We start from the raw sequence: 19,325 nt of genomic DNA on the forward strand, positions 1-19,325 counted from the left end.
ATTTTTAATCTGTGAATATAAATTGGACCTCTTGGGGATTGGAAGTGGATGATCTTTATGGTCCCTTCCAACCTAAACCATTTTATGATCCCACCCTAATTCACTCAATGTGACTTGTGGAAATAAGAGCCCTGTCCCACTCTTTACAACACTTAGTATACACATTTGAATGGGCACTGTTACTGAGCACTCTTAAGTATTAATTGATCATTCAGTGACAGATTATCCTAAATGACTCTTTGTTTTTTTGAGAAAACTAAAAGCTGTTACACAGGTAACTTCTTTTTTCTCAATACAAATTCTTTTGGTCTCATGGTGTTTGCATACAATTTTACTTCTATTATGTAAAAAATATAAAATGTTACGTGTAAGAAAGGAGGTTCAAGCAATTGCTGAGAGTTGTACAGGAGTGGCAATAGATGTAACTATACAGTCAAAGCAAGTAAATCATAGCTGATAATCAGCCTGTGGAAACTACCATATACCAAAGAAGCTATTGATATTAAATGCTGGATTATTTTTAATGTCCGTAAATGTTTCTGACAAATTGTCTTTAGAAGCTATTTACACAGTAGAGGCAATGCAGAATTCCATTCCAGTTCCAAAAATAATTGCTTGAGGAGAAGCAGCCAGTTTCAGTTTACCTCCTGATATGCTCAAGCTGTGACATTTCGATGTGTTAAAATAATCTTTTCTTTACTGGTTTTGTGAAAAGTATGCTGTTAGTGGAAATTCTGCTTTAACAGTCCTAAACTGTTCATAATAATTCCATTCCACAAGTGATTAACCATTATAATTTTAATTGTAGATAATAACATCGATGTTTTAACTTTGTCTTTTAGGAGGTTGGTTTGTATATCAACAGAGAAATGAAGTTCATAATAATTGTGGCATTGAAATATATTACCAGACAGACATGCAGAGCACTTCTGAGAATATGTTTCTGGAGCTCTTTTGTCAGATTATCTCAGAACCCTGCTTCAATACTCTGCGCACCAAGGAACAATTAGGTAAGTGTCAACATAGTGATTGTGTGTCTGTGTACACACATGCATGCATACACACACATTTACATGAGACATGATGAGGTGTTCTTTCTCTGCTTAGTGACTGCCATTTAAAGGGCATTTGGTAAAAGTAAATCATTGTAACTGCTGGTGACTCAACGGAATGTTACCATACATGGACTCTAAATTGAGAAGAAGCAAGCATAATTTTTAAGATGTCTGAAATATCTGAAACCAACTCTGGCTTAAGATACAGTTTGGTCACTGTATGGCAAATTTAATATCTAGAATTTTTACAAAAAGGAGATTAGATCAGATTCCTAAATTTTAGATCATTTTAAAGAATCAGCATTAGTATGTTCTTTCCTGCTTGTGATCCTACTTCCAGGTGAACCTGATTGAATCATAAGCCCTATTTTAAGAATACTGCTCTGTGGGTAAGCTGCCATGTTAGTGAAGATCTAAATACATTTCAGACTTTTTAAGAATACAGCTGTTCACCAAAAAGTACCAGTATTTGTTACCTGAACCAGTACGACTGAGAACTGGTAAGGTTATTCCAAACAGGATAACAAGGATAGACAGAGACTTTGCATAGCTGAAGCATGGATGAGGAGGAGTAGTTTTTCCCAAAGCTGAGAGACAGGCAAATGTCTCAGTGTGATGACTGTGAACTACCAGGGATATCAGGCAAGATTAGATGTTTTGTGAGCACCTAGCAGAATCAGCGGTATAGGCTTTTAACTAGATAACTGTTGAAAATAGGGCAGGACCCAGGTTATTTAGCAGGTTTTTGGAATGTGGTTGTGGCAGGTTTTATATAGATTGGTGGTAAGAATTAAAGAGGAGGGGCGGAACCAGTGAGGAAGAGCAGTGAGCACGTCCAGCACTTCATAGCTGCCAAATGGTAGAGTTAACAAGACTTAAGAAGTAAGACAATAGAAATACCAGCAAAATTCAGTAAATGTGATGGAACTGTTAATAAGATTCCTGGAAAGATAAGGGGGAAAAGAAGTTCAGGAGTTAGCAGTTTGCTAAACAGTAGAAGTAGTACCAAGAGTTCATTCAAGAAATGATTTACCAGGACAAGAAAGAGGAAAAGTAGTTAGTTGTGGAAAAAAGAAGTCAAAGTGGTTTTGGATGGCTTTGTTTAGTTTCACTTAAAATGCCAACTGTAACCAGGTGATTTCCAAAATAAATACCAGTGATCAAAGGCCAACCCTTACCTTTGAAATGGAAAATAACAGATTAAAGGTTGTTCATGCAAATGAAAAGCTTTTAAAAAGTTCAGGCATGATGAACTGTACATTACATTAAAAAATATTATGAAATCTTGGAATTAGAAGTCTTATAAGAAAGTATTTGTGAATGATAGGTGAGATACTGGAAAAATAAACGCAGGTAAATGTGACATTTCCTTAAAAAAGGAGAAAGAGGAGCAGAGAAACTAGAGATCAGTCAGCTTAATTCTAATCCTGTAAAACACAGGTTTTATCAAACCAGTTCTGAATTCACAGAAGGTAACTCGGAAACTATTACTGGACAAACTCAGGTCAAACTACACCTAACTTTTTTATGCAAATAGAATTTGGCTGTATGGATGGAAGTAATGATGTCATATGTCTCTTCTTGCTAGTAGGAAAGGTACACAATATTCTCAAGCTAAATAGCATCTAGGTCATGACTGGTGTTCTACAGAGCTCTATTGTGTTCCAGTGTTATTTAGTATTTTTATTGAAACTGGTTTATAGAAGAGTGAATATACTTATTAAATCTTCAGATAATATGAAGCTGGGAGAGGCTGCAAGTGTGTGCGAAGGTAGAATTAGACTTCAAAATTCGTTTGACATTTTAGAAACGTGAATAAGATGCAGTTTGGTAGGAAGAGTTTGGCAGGAATAATCAATGGCACAGATACAAGCTAGAAAGGAAATGGCTAGGTAACACTTGTGTAGAAAACAATCTACAGGTTACAGTGGATCAGAAGTAGAACATAAATTATCAGTGTCATGCTGCTGTGTACAACACTGGGATACACATCCCATTTATAACGGGAACTTCCAAGATCCACACACAATAATATTGTTCATGTACGGACTTTGAACTACTGTGTCCACTTCTGACGTGAGCATCCAAGAATGATTAGAAATCTATAACACAATGGTGGCCTATTTTGGAAACATGTATTATGTCATTTATAATACTGAATTAAACGCAGCTGTGTTTGACAGCAAAAAAACATGTCATGTTTGACAGGAATGCAATTTTATGCAAAGTTTAATTCTGTATTATAAGTGAAATAATTTTAATTTCAAATAATTTTAATTTCTGACTGTTCTTGTTTTGCCAAGGTTACATTGTATTCAGTGGTCCACGTCGGGCAAATGGCATACAAGGACTGCGATTTATTATACAGTCTGAAAAGCCTCCACACTATTTAGAAAGCAGAGTTGAAGCATTCTTAAAAACTATGGAGAAATGCATAGAGGATATGACAGAAGAGGCCTTCCAGAAACACATACAAGCTTTAGCAATTCGTCGTCTAGACAAACCAAAGAAGCTGTCTGCAGAATGTGCTAAATACTGGGGTGAAATCATTTCCCAGCAGTATAACTTCGACAGAGGTAAGAGAAATTACAGTTCCTTTAAAACTGAATGCTGTTGTTTGGCTGCACTTGTAATTGTTCAGTGTCAAATTCATTTGGGAACAACCTAAACTTTCACATAGCCTGTGCATAATTTAATATATTTTTTTGTGATCGTGTCCAGTAAGTTGTATTTCTTCCTGCTGCCTTGAGGAAACAACTCATTTGTGGAGCCTGCGCACTCACTGTTGCAGGAGCTGTTAGTAATACAAAGATAAATGTGTTCCGTGATGTTCCCCATATGATGGGGGTTGGTGAATGATGCATTGCCCTTCTGTCCTTTCCCTTAAGGCTCAGTGAGACATAGAATATGTCAACGACTGGAAGTGGTTTGAATTCAGATATTAATGTCACATAAGCTCAAATTTCTTTCTGTGATATTCAGATGTCTGTATTACATATGTACCTAATGCTTGACTGAGATGCATTCAAATGCAATTTGACATTCCTGATGGTGCACACATTCATATGAACCAGATTCCTTTTCCCATTGGACAGTTCTTTTGGGGGAGCAATGGGAGAGGCAATAGGAGGTATCTCAACTAACATGTGACCTGTCTCAGCTTAGAATAGGCCTGAAGAAACACTTCTCATTTTTTTATTCATCCACAATACTGTGAAGATACAAACTTGCAGAAGATCAAATAAGACCCAACTTCAAGTGTTATTATTGAAAATGGGCTGACAGTTTTTTACATAAAACTCAAGTCTGTGTCCTGTGACTTCTTTTCTGCTTTATATGCACAATATTGGCTTTCCACAGTAACAATAACAAATACATTCTTTTTGGTCGACAGAATCTGAACTGTTTCAGTAATGAAGAATTTTGAGTTGTCATCTAGCTTGGTCTTGAGAGAATGAGAGCTATTGACAAGGTTTCATGCCTGAGTGTATGGAGTGGAAAGGAAACTTATCCCTTCAAGTACTTCTTTTTGTGTTTGACGGAGCAGTTTAATTTTTCTCTGCCTTCAGTGTTTGTTTTTACCATACTTGGATCTATACTGTCTCTCTGGAATTTCTTACTGCTAGCTGTAGTCATATCTTCAACATCTAAATCCTACTCAACTCATTATTTCCATTGACTTTTATATCTTTAATTCCCCTCTGCCCACTGGTAATCTTATTTCATTAATGATTTTCTAATAGGACTAGAATTGTCAAAACCAGAAGTTCATATTCTAGCCTTAAGAAGTGAAAGATTTTTTTTCAGGTTTTTATGTTTTTATCATTATAATACTTTTACTTTACTTAAAATTTTCTCCCAAATGTCTTGTTATTTTCCAAACTGTGTCAAACTTCGTATTTTCACATAAATTACTTACAGCCGGCCTCACAGAATTCTTAGCTGCGTATTTGTTCTTTTGCACGCATTTCTTTCTTATTCCTCCTGTTAACCCTAAGAAAAGCAAGCATGCCTACAACAAAAAATGTTCCTGCTTGTGAAGAAATGATATTACCTTATGACTTAATTCATATGAAGCAGTGTAGCTACTAAGACACATTATCCCCAGATATCTAAAAGATAATTATTCCCTAACAGGTATGATGTAGGCACTGTTCCTTACATTTATTAATATAAGTACAAAGTACATCCTACCACCCTGTTTCCTAACTGTGAATAAAAGCCATCCTTAGTCTGCATTAGAAATGTGTAACATTGATTTGAAGATAATATACAGAAGTAGGCATATCTTTTTCAGCTACTGAATAACATAAAGTGCAATCGGTATTCTTCAAACATGCATTTTTTTAGTAAGTCCAATCAAATGGACTTACTGAAGTATAATTTTTCTGTCAAGCTTCCAATGACACTTTTAGTGATGCAAGTATTAGCTTGAAAGTTAACAATGAAAAGCGTATCATTTGCAGTCAATTATAGCATCTGAATTTGAAAGAAATGTACTTTGAATAAGTAGTGTGCTAATAATGAGCTGTGATTTGCAGACTTGTTCTAATTTTTACTATTGTTGTGCAGATAACATTGAAGTGGCTTATCTAAAGACTCTGACCAAGGATGATATTATACAGTTCTATAAGGTAAGTCAGTTATATAGTTGAAATGTTACTTGGAAGGAGATGTAGCTAAAACTGGATGTGATCTGTGTGAACTATGAAAGCATATACTTATGCCTGTTTTATGTAGATGATATGATTGATGCAGATACCTTAATAGTAATTCTGTTTCCTGAACCTTACTTACTTTAATGGCAACTAGCAGTGCTACACTGTAAAAATTGCAGGAAAGGATTTGCTTTTCTTGTGTGGGTTTTTTGGTTGGTGGGTTGTTTTTTTCCCTTCTTACCAGCTCTTACTTTTCTCTCATGTATTCATCCTTTATGAATAAAAAAATGTGCTGCTCTATGACCAAATTTGGCCAAAATTGCAAATTTATTCTTTTATTTTTTTTCTCCAACTAATAAATTATAATAAATGATTCAGCTTATTTTGTGTGTATGAATTGTGAATAAAATGGTTATTTTTAAAGCTTCATTCACTGTAAATCAACGCTTTTTTTCCTTCTCTCATAGTTAGGCAGAACAAAGGAACATATAATGATGCAATAATTATACATTGCAGATCAGCATGAAGTTGCTAGATAGATATCTAATATAAGCAATTGAAATAGTAAGGGGTCCTCTCCCTTCCCCCCTAGTAAACTTGGCCTCATTCCTTTCAGTTTGGAACAAATTCCATAGGCAATGATAATTTGCTATACTGCAAAGTGTATGTAGTGTTGTATTACTTAAGGAGCAGCTAACAGCTATGGGAATACTTTGAAAAATAATGAAGATATGTCTTAGGGACTTACTATTGGATGGAAAAAGTTCTACCCATGAAGAACCATGGGTATGTGTGTATCTGTGTTCTTCATTTCTCTTTGGGGGTGACTAATGTCTTTCAAAGCAGTTTCTGGTTTGTATTTGTCCTTATTCTTTTCACTTCCTTCATCTAAGGTCATTTTGCATTACCGTCTATTTTATGAGATTTAGAGCTTAAAAGTGGTTATTATTTACATGGCAAAGTGAACACTAACATTTTTGTTTTGTTTTTTTAATGGTATGGGTGAAGATATGCAGCAAGCACAAACGTAGCAAATGGAATTTCAGTAGCTGTTGTTTAATAAATGATAACTTGATCAAGTATCCACGTTCTGTTTATGTAGGAATCTGTACTATTTTGCACATCATCTGGTATTCGAAAGGAGAAATACTTGGTTAGATGAGTGACCTAGCCCAGCTGAGCTTAATAGTTGTGTTCAGGGTGATGTGCTTCCAGAAGGCTGCTAGGGATTGAAAATTCTGCAAAGGTTTAGGTTTCTGATACTGTGATAGTGAATGGCTGAGTTCCTATTACTTCCAATTTTTCTAAGCCTGAAACAGTGCCTTAGTTTCTTAAATTTGATTGTGAAATAATTCAAAATACTTTGTGGATGACCTCTAAAAATATTTGAAGGGCTTTAAGCTTACAGAGGGGAGATTTAGATTAAGTATTAGGAAGAAATTCTTCACTGAGGGTGGTGCAACAGGTTGCCCAGAGAACCTGTGGCTACCCCATGCATGGAATTGTTCAGGGCTGGGCTGGACAGGGCTTTGAGCAGCCTGGTCTAGTGAAAGGTGTCCTTGCCCATGATAGGGAGGGTGGAACTACAGGATCTTCAAGGTTTCTTCCAACCCAAAGCATTCAATGATTCTGTGATATCCCAGAATTCATCCTTCATTATAAAGCTTAAACTAAAATGTAAATGCTTTCATTCTTTTACTGTTTTATAATGTGAGTGACACTTCCCACACCTGAAGGACTTGATGTTTTATACTTTAGGTGCTGTTGGCAATAGATGCTCCCAGAAGACACAAGGTATCAGTACATGTCCTTGCAAGGGAAATGGATTCCTGTAAGTATTGTGCTTAGTACTTCATCAGTTCCTGCTCAAGCAAATCATAGTTAAAGATAACCATGTTATATGATATAAATGCACTATAAGAAAAACTCAGCTTTGGAAACTGTATACCTTTCAGAGGAGAAACTACTACTTTGACAGGTTTTCTTTACATGTGTGCTTCAAACCAAGTTCTGGGCACAAAATTGTGAAGTACACATGTCCATTTTGAAGTATATTGATATTAAAACAATGTATCTTAAAGTAGCACTCATGTTTTCAATGGGATATTTTAAAACAAGCATAAAACTTTGTAAGAGTCCTACAGGGAAAACGAAATTAAGATTTGCAGCTATCAGTACAATATGGTGGCTGTTTTTTTCACCTGACAAGCTATGAATGTCCACAGTTTTATTCAAGCACACTCAAAGGGGAAAAAGCAAAACAACCACCAGACAAACAAAAAGCCCCAATCCTCTGGGCATGTCAAACATACTTAAACTTGAGAAAGTCTAAGTTCATTTAGGTTTTATTTTCAAATTATTATTAGCTGTGCATTGCAAACTGTGTTGCTACGTTTTTAGAATTCAAGAACTAAAAGGTTGAAAGTGTTTCTGGTTAATATAACTAAACTGAGATTAAAATCTTCTGTGGTGTTTTGTGTGGGTTTCTCACCAGTTTATACTGGATTTATATTCCAGCATATAACTGGTTGCAAAATCAAGAACATTAAAAGCTTTCTATAGAACAGAAAGAAGCAAAAAGCTGTATGCCTGTCACGAAATTCCTTCCAGTCTCAGAATGATTTTTATGGTACTGTGGAAATTGTAAGTGCAGCTGAGTAAAGAAGACTTGCTTCAAAGAATCTTTTCAGTTTTCATGACTAATCATTACTAAATAGAATCAGTTCTAATACTTCTTATCAGGAGAAGACTTTGTCAAGTGCAGTAAATACATTGCCAGAGTGGTTTATTATTTGCTTGAAATGGTAGCATCCTAAAAGGGTGAGCATGGGAGAAAACCTCACAAGTGGTTACTCTTACAGAGATTATAGCAAGATATTCTCTCTGCAATACACTCCAGTCCTAAACAATTTAATTTTGCATGTGGCCTCTCTTCTGCCATGAAGAAGAAATTGGGACATTAATGCATTTCCCATGAGTCCAAATTAGCATTCTGCCAAGTGGAGGAAGACTAAAAAGGTTCCCAGAGGGAACCTGTCCTCCTGGAGGCACATCATTTTCTCTCATAGTGGAAAAGAATCAGAAGCAGTAGACACTTTAGAAGGACTTTTGGAGTGTGAAGCACTTGAACTCCTAGCGTGAAGGTTAGGGTTGAAATGTAAATATGGAGGTAGAAGGGAGGTTTACGATTTTTAAGACAAGAAGTACTTATGGACAAGAGGATTGGATGCAGAAAGTTGGGGGGGGGACTAGAGTAGGGAATACATGGGGACAGGTGGGTTTGCTATTCAGAATTTTGGTACATGGAGTAACCCCCACGCCTCCATAAGCATGTCCTTACTAAAAGACATGTGTTGTTGTTGCACTGCTCTTATTGTATGTATCACTGTCATGTACTACTGTTCTCATAATTTGTATTAAAAAACAGTTTGAAGTATTCATTGACCAGAAGGTTAGCACTTCTTATTTCTACCTTCTGTTTATGTGTAAGTAAAATGAATAAAAGCCACTGCCCCAGCATATGTTCTCAAATCAAGTAATGGATTAAGCTCTTTGTAATTCTAAAGACAAATGTTCAAAAAATCTTACTTAGAGCTACTTCAAAATTAATAACCTCTTTTTCATGTAGATACGTGTTCCTGTCTTGTAAGAGAAAACAGTTTTCTTATATAAAAGTTACTGATTAAATTATGGTCCTGAATTAATTTTGATGATGTTAAATAGGCCCTGTTGTTGGAGAATTTCCATGCCAAAATGATGTGAACCTGGCACCAGCACCACCACTACCACAGGTAAAAAACAATACAAAAAAATCCAAGCTGTATTCTTAATATTGAAATTTAGTATAAGTTTATAGGGAGAAGCAAACTTACTGAAATGCATGCTGTTGTGGGGCTGACATTTCAGCTCTCTTCTACATGCACTGTAATCCTCAGTAACAACAGGGATTTTTCTTGATTATTTTTTGCTTGTTTGTTTTCTTTTTATTGAATACCTACACAGTGGAGTTATACACAGATTATATTACAGATTATAGTTGTCTGAAAGTACTGATGGTATATGATCAGATTTATCAAGTGTCAAGAGAAAGATGCATAGGCATTGACAACTTCATCAACTTTGTTTAAAACAAATAAAACCCAGAAAAAAACACCCAAACAAAACCAACTATCTGGTCAGTATCTTAAAGCCTAAAATATCAATGAGTATTACTGTCAATGTGTAACCTGTGGAGGATGCAATTTGACAAATTCCCTTCATACAAGTATTACATATTTCACTGTGTGGTTAGATATCATAGCACAGGGCTAGACCTTAAAAGAATTTTCTTGAAGAAGGATGGTAGTGTTTGTCGCAATAGATAATTAACTGTTCATAGTGCAGTAGTAGATCTATGTTCTTATTAAGCCCTTATAGGTGAAATAATCACCATGGTGGAAACATCTGTATGAATTATATGATGTATTAGCTATTATGACTGAGATATGAAAAATGTACTTTGCTACTGCTACTAAAAATAATAGCTCATTGAATTGCTATTGTTTTGATAATCTTACCTCTGATACTGAAAGGATAGGTGGGATGTTCTGAAGTAGAATTTGTAAATGAAAAGACAAGCCCTGCATTTACTGAAGGTTCTGCCATTATTAGTAATGTAATTACTGCATTATAGCTACTGTTTCAAATTATGTAGAGGAAACATGAAACCATTTATTTCATGAAAAGTAACAGTCTATTTTGGGGGATCCTGTAATAACGAAGTTTGAATCACTAATATTGCAGAAAAGAGCAAGAAAGTTGTGTTTATATGCAGCTGTAGCAAAAGTTAGAAGAGAGGAATTTCTCACTTTTGTGGTTAAAGATGCTGAGCAGGCTTTTTTTTTTGCATATGCTTCTTTGCAGCCAAATGTGATAGAAAATATGACAGAATTCAAGCGCAGTCTGCCACTCTTCCCACTGGTGAAACCACATATCAATTTCATGGCTGCAAAACTGTGAAGAACCCCAGTGAAGAAATGCAGATGATGAGTACTGACATGGTTTCAGGGGACTTCATGATGAACAAAATGATTAAAGATCATTAGGATAAATGGTTCTGTCCGTTATGAAAGTCCTGAATTCCTTCTTGATTAATTTGACATTAGCTGTGTGTTAGGGATAGAGAGTATATAAAAATCAGTTGTGGTCATGTGTCATTTATATTACAGACAACCTGTTGAAAACCAAAATCAACTGAAACAATAATAATAAAAAACTTGTAGATGCAGTATATTTTTAAAATAGTATATCCCTCCAAAATTTCATTTTGATAAAATAACCCTCCAGACAAAATGAAATATCCTTGTTACTCCTGAAAACCACCATTAGTATCCCAATTATTATTGGAGACTGAAGAGGGTGAGGAAAAGTAGATCCTTTCTGGGATGTGGGCAACAATTTTTCTTAAAAACAGAGACTTTCACATTTTTTTTGAAGTGATGTGTTGAATGATACTTTTTAAATTGATCCTTAATGCAACCAACATATTTTCTATTTAAGTTTCATGAAGACCAGTGCAGGGGGAAGAAAAGGAAATTTGACAACATGGTAGTAAGTGAGAATTGTCTTAATGAGAATAATTGAAGATATGAGCATGATTTTAATCTTTCTATACAAATTGGGGGACATTTTATATTAAAACTAGTAAAATGCTGGAAACACTTTAATAGTGCATCTTATTTTTGTTATCAAAAGTGTTGTCGCAGTCTCTTGATACTGTCAATATCCCATTCAGTTTTTTAGTGTTACTGTGAATTGTTTCCATTTGGCATATAAAATACGTTATTTGGTGTCATTTTTTTGTTTTCAGTTGTGTGTGTACTGGTGGAGAACTCGGTCTGTTTTGCCTCATTTTGTTATGCTAGGTCTCAGTCCAGCAAAGCACTTCGTAGTGCAACTAACTTTAAGCACACCTTAGTTCTTGACTAAAGAACAGGTGAATGTCAGATACGGGCCCTGTAATGAATCAGATACATTATAGTTCTGATACATCTGTGGGGGTCCTTACTCCTTCAGAAAGGTATCTGGGACAGTGCAGTACTGCCATAGAACAGGGGGTGGTTCAGGTTACATCACAAAATGTTTCTTCCTACTTCTTTTAAGAAGGCTGCACAGAACTTAGAAGGACAAAGAGTTGTGCTGAAATTATATATACATATGTATGTATATATATATATTCCATAATGTAGTAGAACGGCAAAACAATAATATATGGTGTCTAATCTTCACCACGTATACTGACTTTTGCAGAGTGGTCTTTTGCTTGGTACAGCCCCAAGATAGAAGAAGGTAAGGGAGCATCTTACCAAGTTCTCCTACCTGTTTAATGCATAAAATTGATTGCAGTTTTTCAGACAGTATGGAGTATGCAAAGCACTAAAGAATATAAAATCTGCTCGTCAGGGGTGTTACTGAGAGTTTGGTTCCTGTTAAAAGAACACGAAGTTAAGGCCCTGATGTGACATGGGTGTTGTCACATGTCAGAATCCAGGTATATTTGATAGAGGTGTTTTTGTAATTGAAGTAATGTTTTTTCTTACACTGGCTTTGAAGCCAAATTATATGAATGCTTGACAGGGTAAGGGCCTTAAGTTGCGTTTATCTGAGAGTCTCTTTTAACTGAATAATTACAGTGTATTTAAAAGTTATTTTAAAGGTTATCAGTACGTGTCAAAACCTTTTTAATAAATTTGATTATAATTTGTGATGTAACCTGTTGCCAGGGAAGGCCACTGGCATTTTTTTTTGTAGTCTCAGAAAAAATATTAAACATAATATAAGCAAAACCAGCTAAGGTGTCTGTGTTCACCACATATTTCATGGATCCATCACATAAAATGGGCTTTTTAACCCTCTTGCATTTCGCTTTTGTTTATAGTTTTTCTTTAGTCAAAATATTTGTATTATATATATATATATATATAAAATTTTTGACAACATATAAAATATATATTTTGGGATTTAGTATTTAAACATAACACTCTTACAGTGAATAAAATGAAATGGCTTCTATCGTGTGTAAAAATAAATAGATATATATATTCATGGAAGTACTATTGACTCTTAACAAATTCTATACATAAATTGGAATATCTGTGTACTTAACATCAGCTCACAAACCATGTTTTCCAGAGGAAAAAATGTAGAATTTCAAAGTTCTGTGACTGGATGTGGAAACCCTTGTAGTTCTCCAGCAACTCTTAATTCCTTTAAAGTGTTCTCCAGCATTTTACAGTTTCTGAGTTTGATATAGCAGTAAATTTTGATAAACTCAGGCATACTAATGGGTTCATTACAATGGATCCAAAGCTGCAGTGTCTACAAGCAATAAAAAACTACCTAGAATACACTGTAATTCAATTTTAGTGCTTGTTAACTAGTTTATGTAAGAAACCATAAATTATTATTACATAACTGTAATTTTTGCAAGTGCTATTTTAAGCAGTTGATGTGGAATTGGGTGCATGTGACACAGCCAGTATGACAGAGTGCTAGAGTTATTCTGTTTACAATAAACAATCTGAATTTAATGTTTGGAGTTCTTAATTTGTTTCATTTTAATTTTTTTGCATACTGGTAATGTTACATCTGTCAGTCTGTGCATGTGTTTTATTATACGTTGATTGTGATTTTTCTGGTAGCCAGTTGCTTGGATTAGTTAGGCTGAATAGCATTGCAGCTGGAGAAGTGTTCTCAGTCACTTCTGGGCAAGTTTCCCAGGATTTCCCCATGTCGTATCCAGTATAGGTAGATCCACCCCTTTTGCTCTCTGAGTGTATGAAAACTAAATAAATATAAAGGTAGAAATGCTTGCACAAGACAGAATTTTGATTATCAAATCTGAAACTGTAAATTCAGAAGCATCACTGCAGCCAGACTTGAATCATGTGCTAGTGCAGCTTTACAGTGTTGCTTTTGAGAAATTACTTTCCTTGGTCATTTTCCTTGTTTTATGTACACCAAAAGATTAAATTTCTAGAAGTTAGCTATTAAGTGTAATTGGTTGTTAGAACAGTAAATGGTGTGAGTTCTGAGCTCAGACAGTGTAAAGATATAAATCAGCAGGCACTTCTGCTCCTTGAAGTAATACCTGGCAGTTAGCAATGTTAGAAGACACAGGTTTTGTCCTTGGCATTGGGAAGAGTGGTTGGTACTCTGAGCAAAGAAACAAAATGTCTGCAACTCCCCAGGAAAATTGTTTGTTCCCAACATCAGGGCTCTCTTTCTCCGCTCCCAATAATTAGGGATCAGTGTAAATCTTGATAAACTGGCTTTATTGGGTTTTTTATAAAAAAAAAATCAAGCTATCTGAATAAAATTATTATTGTTAGAGCTTTTTCAGAACATTGTTTAGACATTTGGACATGAACAGCCCTTACCCATAATGTGTTCCATGGGGTACTTGTAATATGTGGAGAAAGCATTACACACCTTTTTAACTTCATGTATTATTTTCTAGTTCTTGTTTTAACACAGCGTCAGCAGAATCTGTCTTCTCTCTGCCATTTCTGGTCAGAATGCTTTTGCTACAGGTGTGTTGTAAAGTGAAAAATCGTTATTTTCTACATCTTTCTTCATGTGGGTTTTTTTTCTGTATTTTTTCCATAGCTGACCATTGAATTGATACAGTCATCTACAGTGACACCTGGGCCCTAATTTGATACTCAAATCCAATTCTGAAATACTTTAATTTCAAGTGAGTTTTTAATATTGTTGCTGCATGCTGCACAATACAAGACACCTCTGTGCTATTTTAAAGGCAGAAGAGATCAGAAAGTCAGGCGCCTTTCTTACCTTTCTTGTAATATCAAAAGAAGCTTGGCTTATGTAGACTCTGCTGAGAGGTTTCTATTTGAAACATTTCAGTCACTATTTACCATTCAAAGAATATACCCATAAGTTCCAATATGTGCTGTTGGTGGAATATAAATGCTAATGGTATGTGAAATCTGAATTGCAGTTCAAAGTAAGAAAGTATGTAAGGCTCGGCAGAATGGGAAATGTCACAAATCCACTTGCTTGAACTCTAGCATGTAAAGGGAATTTAAGATTGAAAATATTTATGGATTCTTAAATTATTATTTCAAAGCCACCCTAAGGCTGTTAACTCTTAAGTGCAGCATTAAAAGATGTGGACATGACACTGCTGAGCTTTTGCTGCTCTTAACTTTCAGGACTCCCTTTTCAGTGATGCAGTGAAAAATTCTGGATTAAATTTCTGGACTGTTTGTGCAGTGGATGAGAGAAGCTACACAGCTCTGAGTGCACTTCAGGTTACTGTTGCACTGAGCAAGGAAGTGACTAGGCTTTGCTAGTAGGAAACTAGTGCAAGGCATCAAAGTTTAAATCCTATATTTTTCTAAGTATTTACCACCACCTTACTCTGTGTTAGATGTGCTTTCTTCTGCTTCAGATTCCATTACAGCTTTTCATTGCCTGCTCATCTTCCATTTCAGGAAGAGGAGTAAGGAATCGTAGTACTTTACATATCTTTGGCAGTTACTAGAAAATTTTCCACTGGAAAGCAGCTGGAATTCAGGACGTCTTCCCAGCCCTCCCCTCCACCATGTCCTGTGGTATGTGTGGGCTCGTACATGAACATGTTCTGGTGGTGAATGCTTAAAATCAGAATTTTAAGCTTAAATTCTACAAAATCAGAACACGTTCAACAGAAGGGAACGAGGAGGTCCCCACCTACGTTACAGACCTCCTGGTAAGTGGGGAAAAATAGGCTAGAGAAACTGTAAGAAAAGATGGAAAAGAAGTTGATTTTTTGATAACTTGCACTAAGCTTTGAGTTGTGGCATAGGAAAATGTGTTTTTTATGTGAAGTCTGCTGTAAAGCATGAACTGCTGTGATGGGAGAGCTAAAAAACAACCTGCTTGTGAATTCCAGGGAGATGCAGATCAATATTAATGCATTCGTCATGGTTAAGGCTGAGTCATTTCAGAGCAGGCACAAAGATGGTATGTAGAAAATGTTGGTGTGTACAAATGTTAGTGAAAGCTGAGACTGAGACTTTGAAAATCTGGATCTTGGATGTGATGCTTTTTAGTGGACAGGGGTCTTAAAAATTTGCTGAATAGTATTAGAAGTGGTGCATTTGATAAGGCAGTGTTGGAACTAGTCTAAAACACCAGAAATACATCAACATTTCACAGCAGTAGTGCTCAGAAATGAGTTCAGTTGGTATTTTTCAAACTTTCCAACTTGCTTTGGAAGGAAGTAAGTTTAGCAGGACAGGTTTCAACCCAAATGATTATTTGCATATGTGTGTAAAAGCCAGGGAAGTTCATGGCTTAGCGCCCATCAGTGCTCTAGAGTCAGTAAGCTGTCAAACAGTTCAACATTTCCCCACTTTCTCTGTCATTACAGTAACTTTTATCCTGCTAATACTTGTGCATTCCAAACCTTTTGCAGTACCAGGATAGGGGGATGGCTGGGTAGGGAGCGGAATTGTTTCTTAGGACCCCTTACTGCAAGTGAAGTTCTGTGTTTTGACTGCAAGATACCAGTGTCATTCACTGGCACAAACCGGTTAAGGATGAAGCTTCAGGAATCTGAAAAAAAAGATTTGCGAAGACAGTTCTGTTCACAGATTTGATTAATACTCATTTCCAGATCAAAGTGTAGGAAGAGAAAGTAATTGTGACCATTCTGCAGCATCAAGTGTATTCTAGAAATGCAGGAATCTGTATGTTAACTGGATCTGGCATCTCCACAAGCTGATTGTTTAGTTCTGATACATGTCATCTTCAAGCGCGGAGTCACCCATGGTTCATCTCGCATTGCATCATGTCTCTCTTACCAAAGTGAGATGACCACATAACTCCCATTGTCACATCAGCCAGAAGTGTCATTGATGTCCCTTTAGCACTGGATGTTCTAGGATGTTTTTTCTGTGATTAGAATTTACCTTCTAATCATGGTAAGCTGTATCCATAAAATTAAACAAAATGGCATCTGCAGTATGGCTAAGCCTGGAGAGCCATACTGGACTGCTGCTGAGGCTCAGCCCAGTGGGAGATTTAAGCAAGTAGAACTATTTCAGAAATAATTTAAAAACAGGTGCTACTGAACTGCAGCAGGAGACTGATCTGCTGTTGTATGCACAATATGATTTTATTGCTGTGAGTAATCTAATAAAAATATACCATATGCAGCCTTTTCCTGGAAGTAGATATATTTAAGAGTGGAATAGCTTGTAGGTTTTGTGTAACTTGAAGAATGCGTATACAAAGAATGCTTGTAGTTTGGATTTTACACTTGAATTTAAATGTCAGTAATCATTAGTTTAAAGATGTTATGAATGTGAAATTACAGAAGATTGTATTAAGCTTGATGTGTGAGCTGGGGTGCTCACGAGCCACATAATAACAATAATGTGGAAATTGAAGATAATGCATATGAGTTGAAACCAACTAGTTATATGTCATTTTGCACTTCTTGTCGGATAATCATGTCTTATCTGTTGTATCATTGTGTATAAATTATAAATTCCTGTGAAAAAGGGTGACGTGTTATGTCTGTAAACTTCCAATGCACAACTGTGGCACTGTATAGGTAATAATATGTAAGGCTTTTTTAAATGTTGAATTGTGAGTAATAAAGAGTGAATATAAGACCTTAGTTTCAGACATCTTGTAGTGTCTGAACAGTCTAGGTTTCTTTGAGCATTGAAAGCAACAGCATAAAGTAGCAGATGTCTCATGAATTTTATTACCTCTGTGTTCTTTACCAAACAGACACACAAAAAAGGCATTTGAGATAATTAATAACTAAATACTTAACCTGGCCTGACTTCTGGAGTAAATGTGTTGCCTTGTAGAATTACTGATAGCCCCAGATTATAAAATACACATCTTAATGGTTTTGGCATAAATTCTGTCTAGTCATTTAAAATAATCTTAAATACTATTGGAATAGCTTCATAGTCCTGAAAGTCTTGTAAAATTCATGTTTCATCTTTGAGATCCAGATATAGGGTCTCAGTTTTATATAGAAATAAACAGAGTCCTGTAGTTTCATAGCTGGTTGGACTGAGCTTTAATTCGGTGATGGTGTTACAGAGATCGTTTGTGAGAGAAATCTGTTACAAAGGTGGTGGAAGAACTGCCTCTGTATTTACCAGAAGTCCTCATACACCATGCAAGCAAAAAGATAAACCACAAGATAATGGGTATCTGCATTTGTAAAGTATGTATTTGCATTGTAATCAATCCAGTACTTTTTTAAAGCTGAAGTAAATAATACTACCTTCTCAAAACTGTGTGGAAAGATTTAATATGTGTGGTTGTCCAGCAGCTCGGGAAGAGGCAGTTGTTCAGAAAATGGAATGCAACACAAAGTCAAAACTGAGCATAAATTTGTATGTATGATTAAATAAGACTATACAGGATAGTGCAATTAGTAAGGTTAAAAACTCGTTTACTTATTCTGTTGGTAATTTCTGGCTCATTGAACATACTGACGTGTCCTTAAATGAAACCAGAAATGTACGGGCAACAATGTGCACAGTTGTGGTAGGCTGGTGGTGGAGAAGAGAGACTGCACAATTTGAGAGATGCATTGAGAATGGATGGCACTACAGTATCCACACACCGCCAGCAGCTGGGCAATATAAAAAGCTGAATTTGTAATGTTTCTTCCGGGTCCTGAAAGCATGGCTAAAACGCACTGGGAGAGTGTTGGCCCCTTGCATTCTTGGATGCCTTGGGCAAACAGTGAAGTTCTGTTCTTGAAAGTAGCTACATCAATCAAATTCGCTTACTCAACTGGTCTTTCCTTTGGTTTTAATACTAAATGTTACTATCATCTTTTCCATGTCAGAAAGGGAGTTTGATTACATCTCCTCTTTTGTAGTATTTATACTATGATAATCAGTGCTGTTTCCAACCAGTTACCTGGGCCTCCAGTTAATGGATATGCATATGTATTTGAGATTACCTGTCACATCTAGTCCCTCATCTTGGAATGAACAGCAGAACTGGGTGTTTTATTTATGGTGATATACGGTCCCTTGTTGAGTATTTAGAGCTGGCACTTACCAAAATAGTTTCTTATCTGGAAAGTCAAGTAGAAGTGACTTAATTGACAGTAAATATTGAACTCTTTAGTGCCAACTCTTTAGTGCCATTTCCACATAATAAATTTAAGAGTAGGACTGTATGTTTAATTTGCAAAGGAATGTTCAGGTTCATGATATAGTCATGCATATTCAATGATTACTTCCTACTGTTTGACTAGGTTGGGGTAAGAGAAGACCAGGAAAGGAAGCACTGCATTGTTGTTTGCTTTTTTATCTGTTTCAAAGTTTGAAAGAGAATTTGCTATGCAAGAAAATAAATCAGATTTCATAGATTAAGTTGTATAAGTGTGATTTTTTTTAAATAAACAGGTATATTTTATTTTTTAATGTAAAGTTTAATTTTTATTGTTAGGAAAACACCATCTACTTCAGAATAAAAATGTCAGCTTAAAACGATTCACCACAAAAAAAAAGCTTTTGTGGTGTCTTTCCTTCACACTGTAATTAAAATTCTTCTTGGTGCTATATAAGACAACATTTGCTGT

At 35.7% G+C, this 19,325-nt stretch overlaps 1 protein-coding gene across 5 annotated transcripts in view; it reads left to right on the forward strand.

The window, feature by feature from the left end:
* Positions 1-19,112, forward strand: part of IDE (insulin degrading enzyme) — an 81,631-nt gene extending 62,519 nt beyond the window's left edge. For all 5 annotated transcript variants that reach the window (XM_031044705.2, XM_031044706.2, XM_034061320.1 and 2 more), the window contains exons 20-25: positions 843-1,010; positions 3,359-3,631; positions 5,628-5,689; positions 7,472-7,544; positions 9,437-9,504; positions 10,616-19,112. In XM_031044705.2, the coding sequence (XP_030900565.1) occupies positions 843-1,010; positions 3,359-3,631; positions 5,628-5,689; positions 7,472-7,544; positions 9,437-9,504; positions 10,616-10,711 (740 nt within the window). In that variant the 3' untranslated portion in view covers positions 10,712-19,112. The remainder of the gene's footprint in view (positions 1-842; positions 1,011-3,358; positions 3,632-5,627; positions 5,690-7,471; positions 7,545-9,436; positions 9,505-10,615) is intronic.
* The last annotated feature ends 213 nt before the right edge of the window (positions 19,113-19,325 follow it).

The sequence above is a fragment of the Melopsittacus undulatus genome, chromosome 4 (assembly GCF_012275295.1).
Source record: "Melopsittacus undulatus isolate bMelUnd1 chromosome 4, bMelUnd1.mat.Z, whole genome shotgun sequence".
NCBI classification, from domain to species: Eukaryota; Metazoa; Chordata; class Aves; order Psittaciformes; family Psittaculidae; genus Melopsittacus; species Melopsittacus undulatus.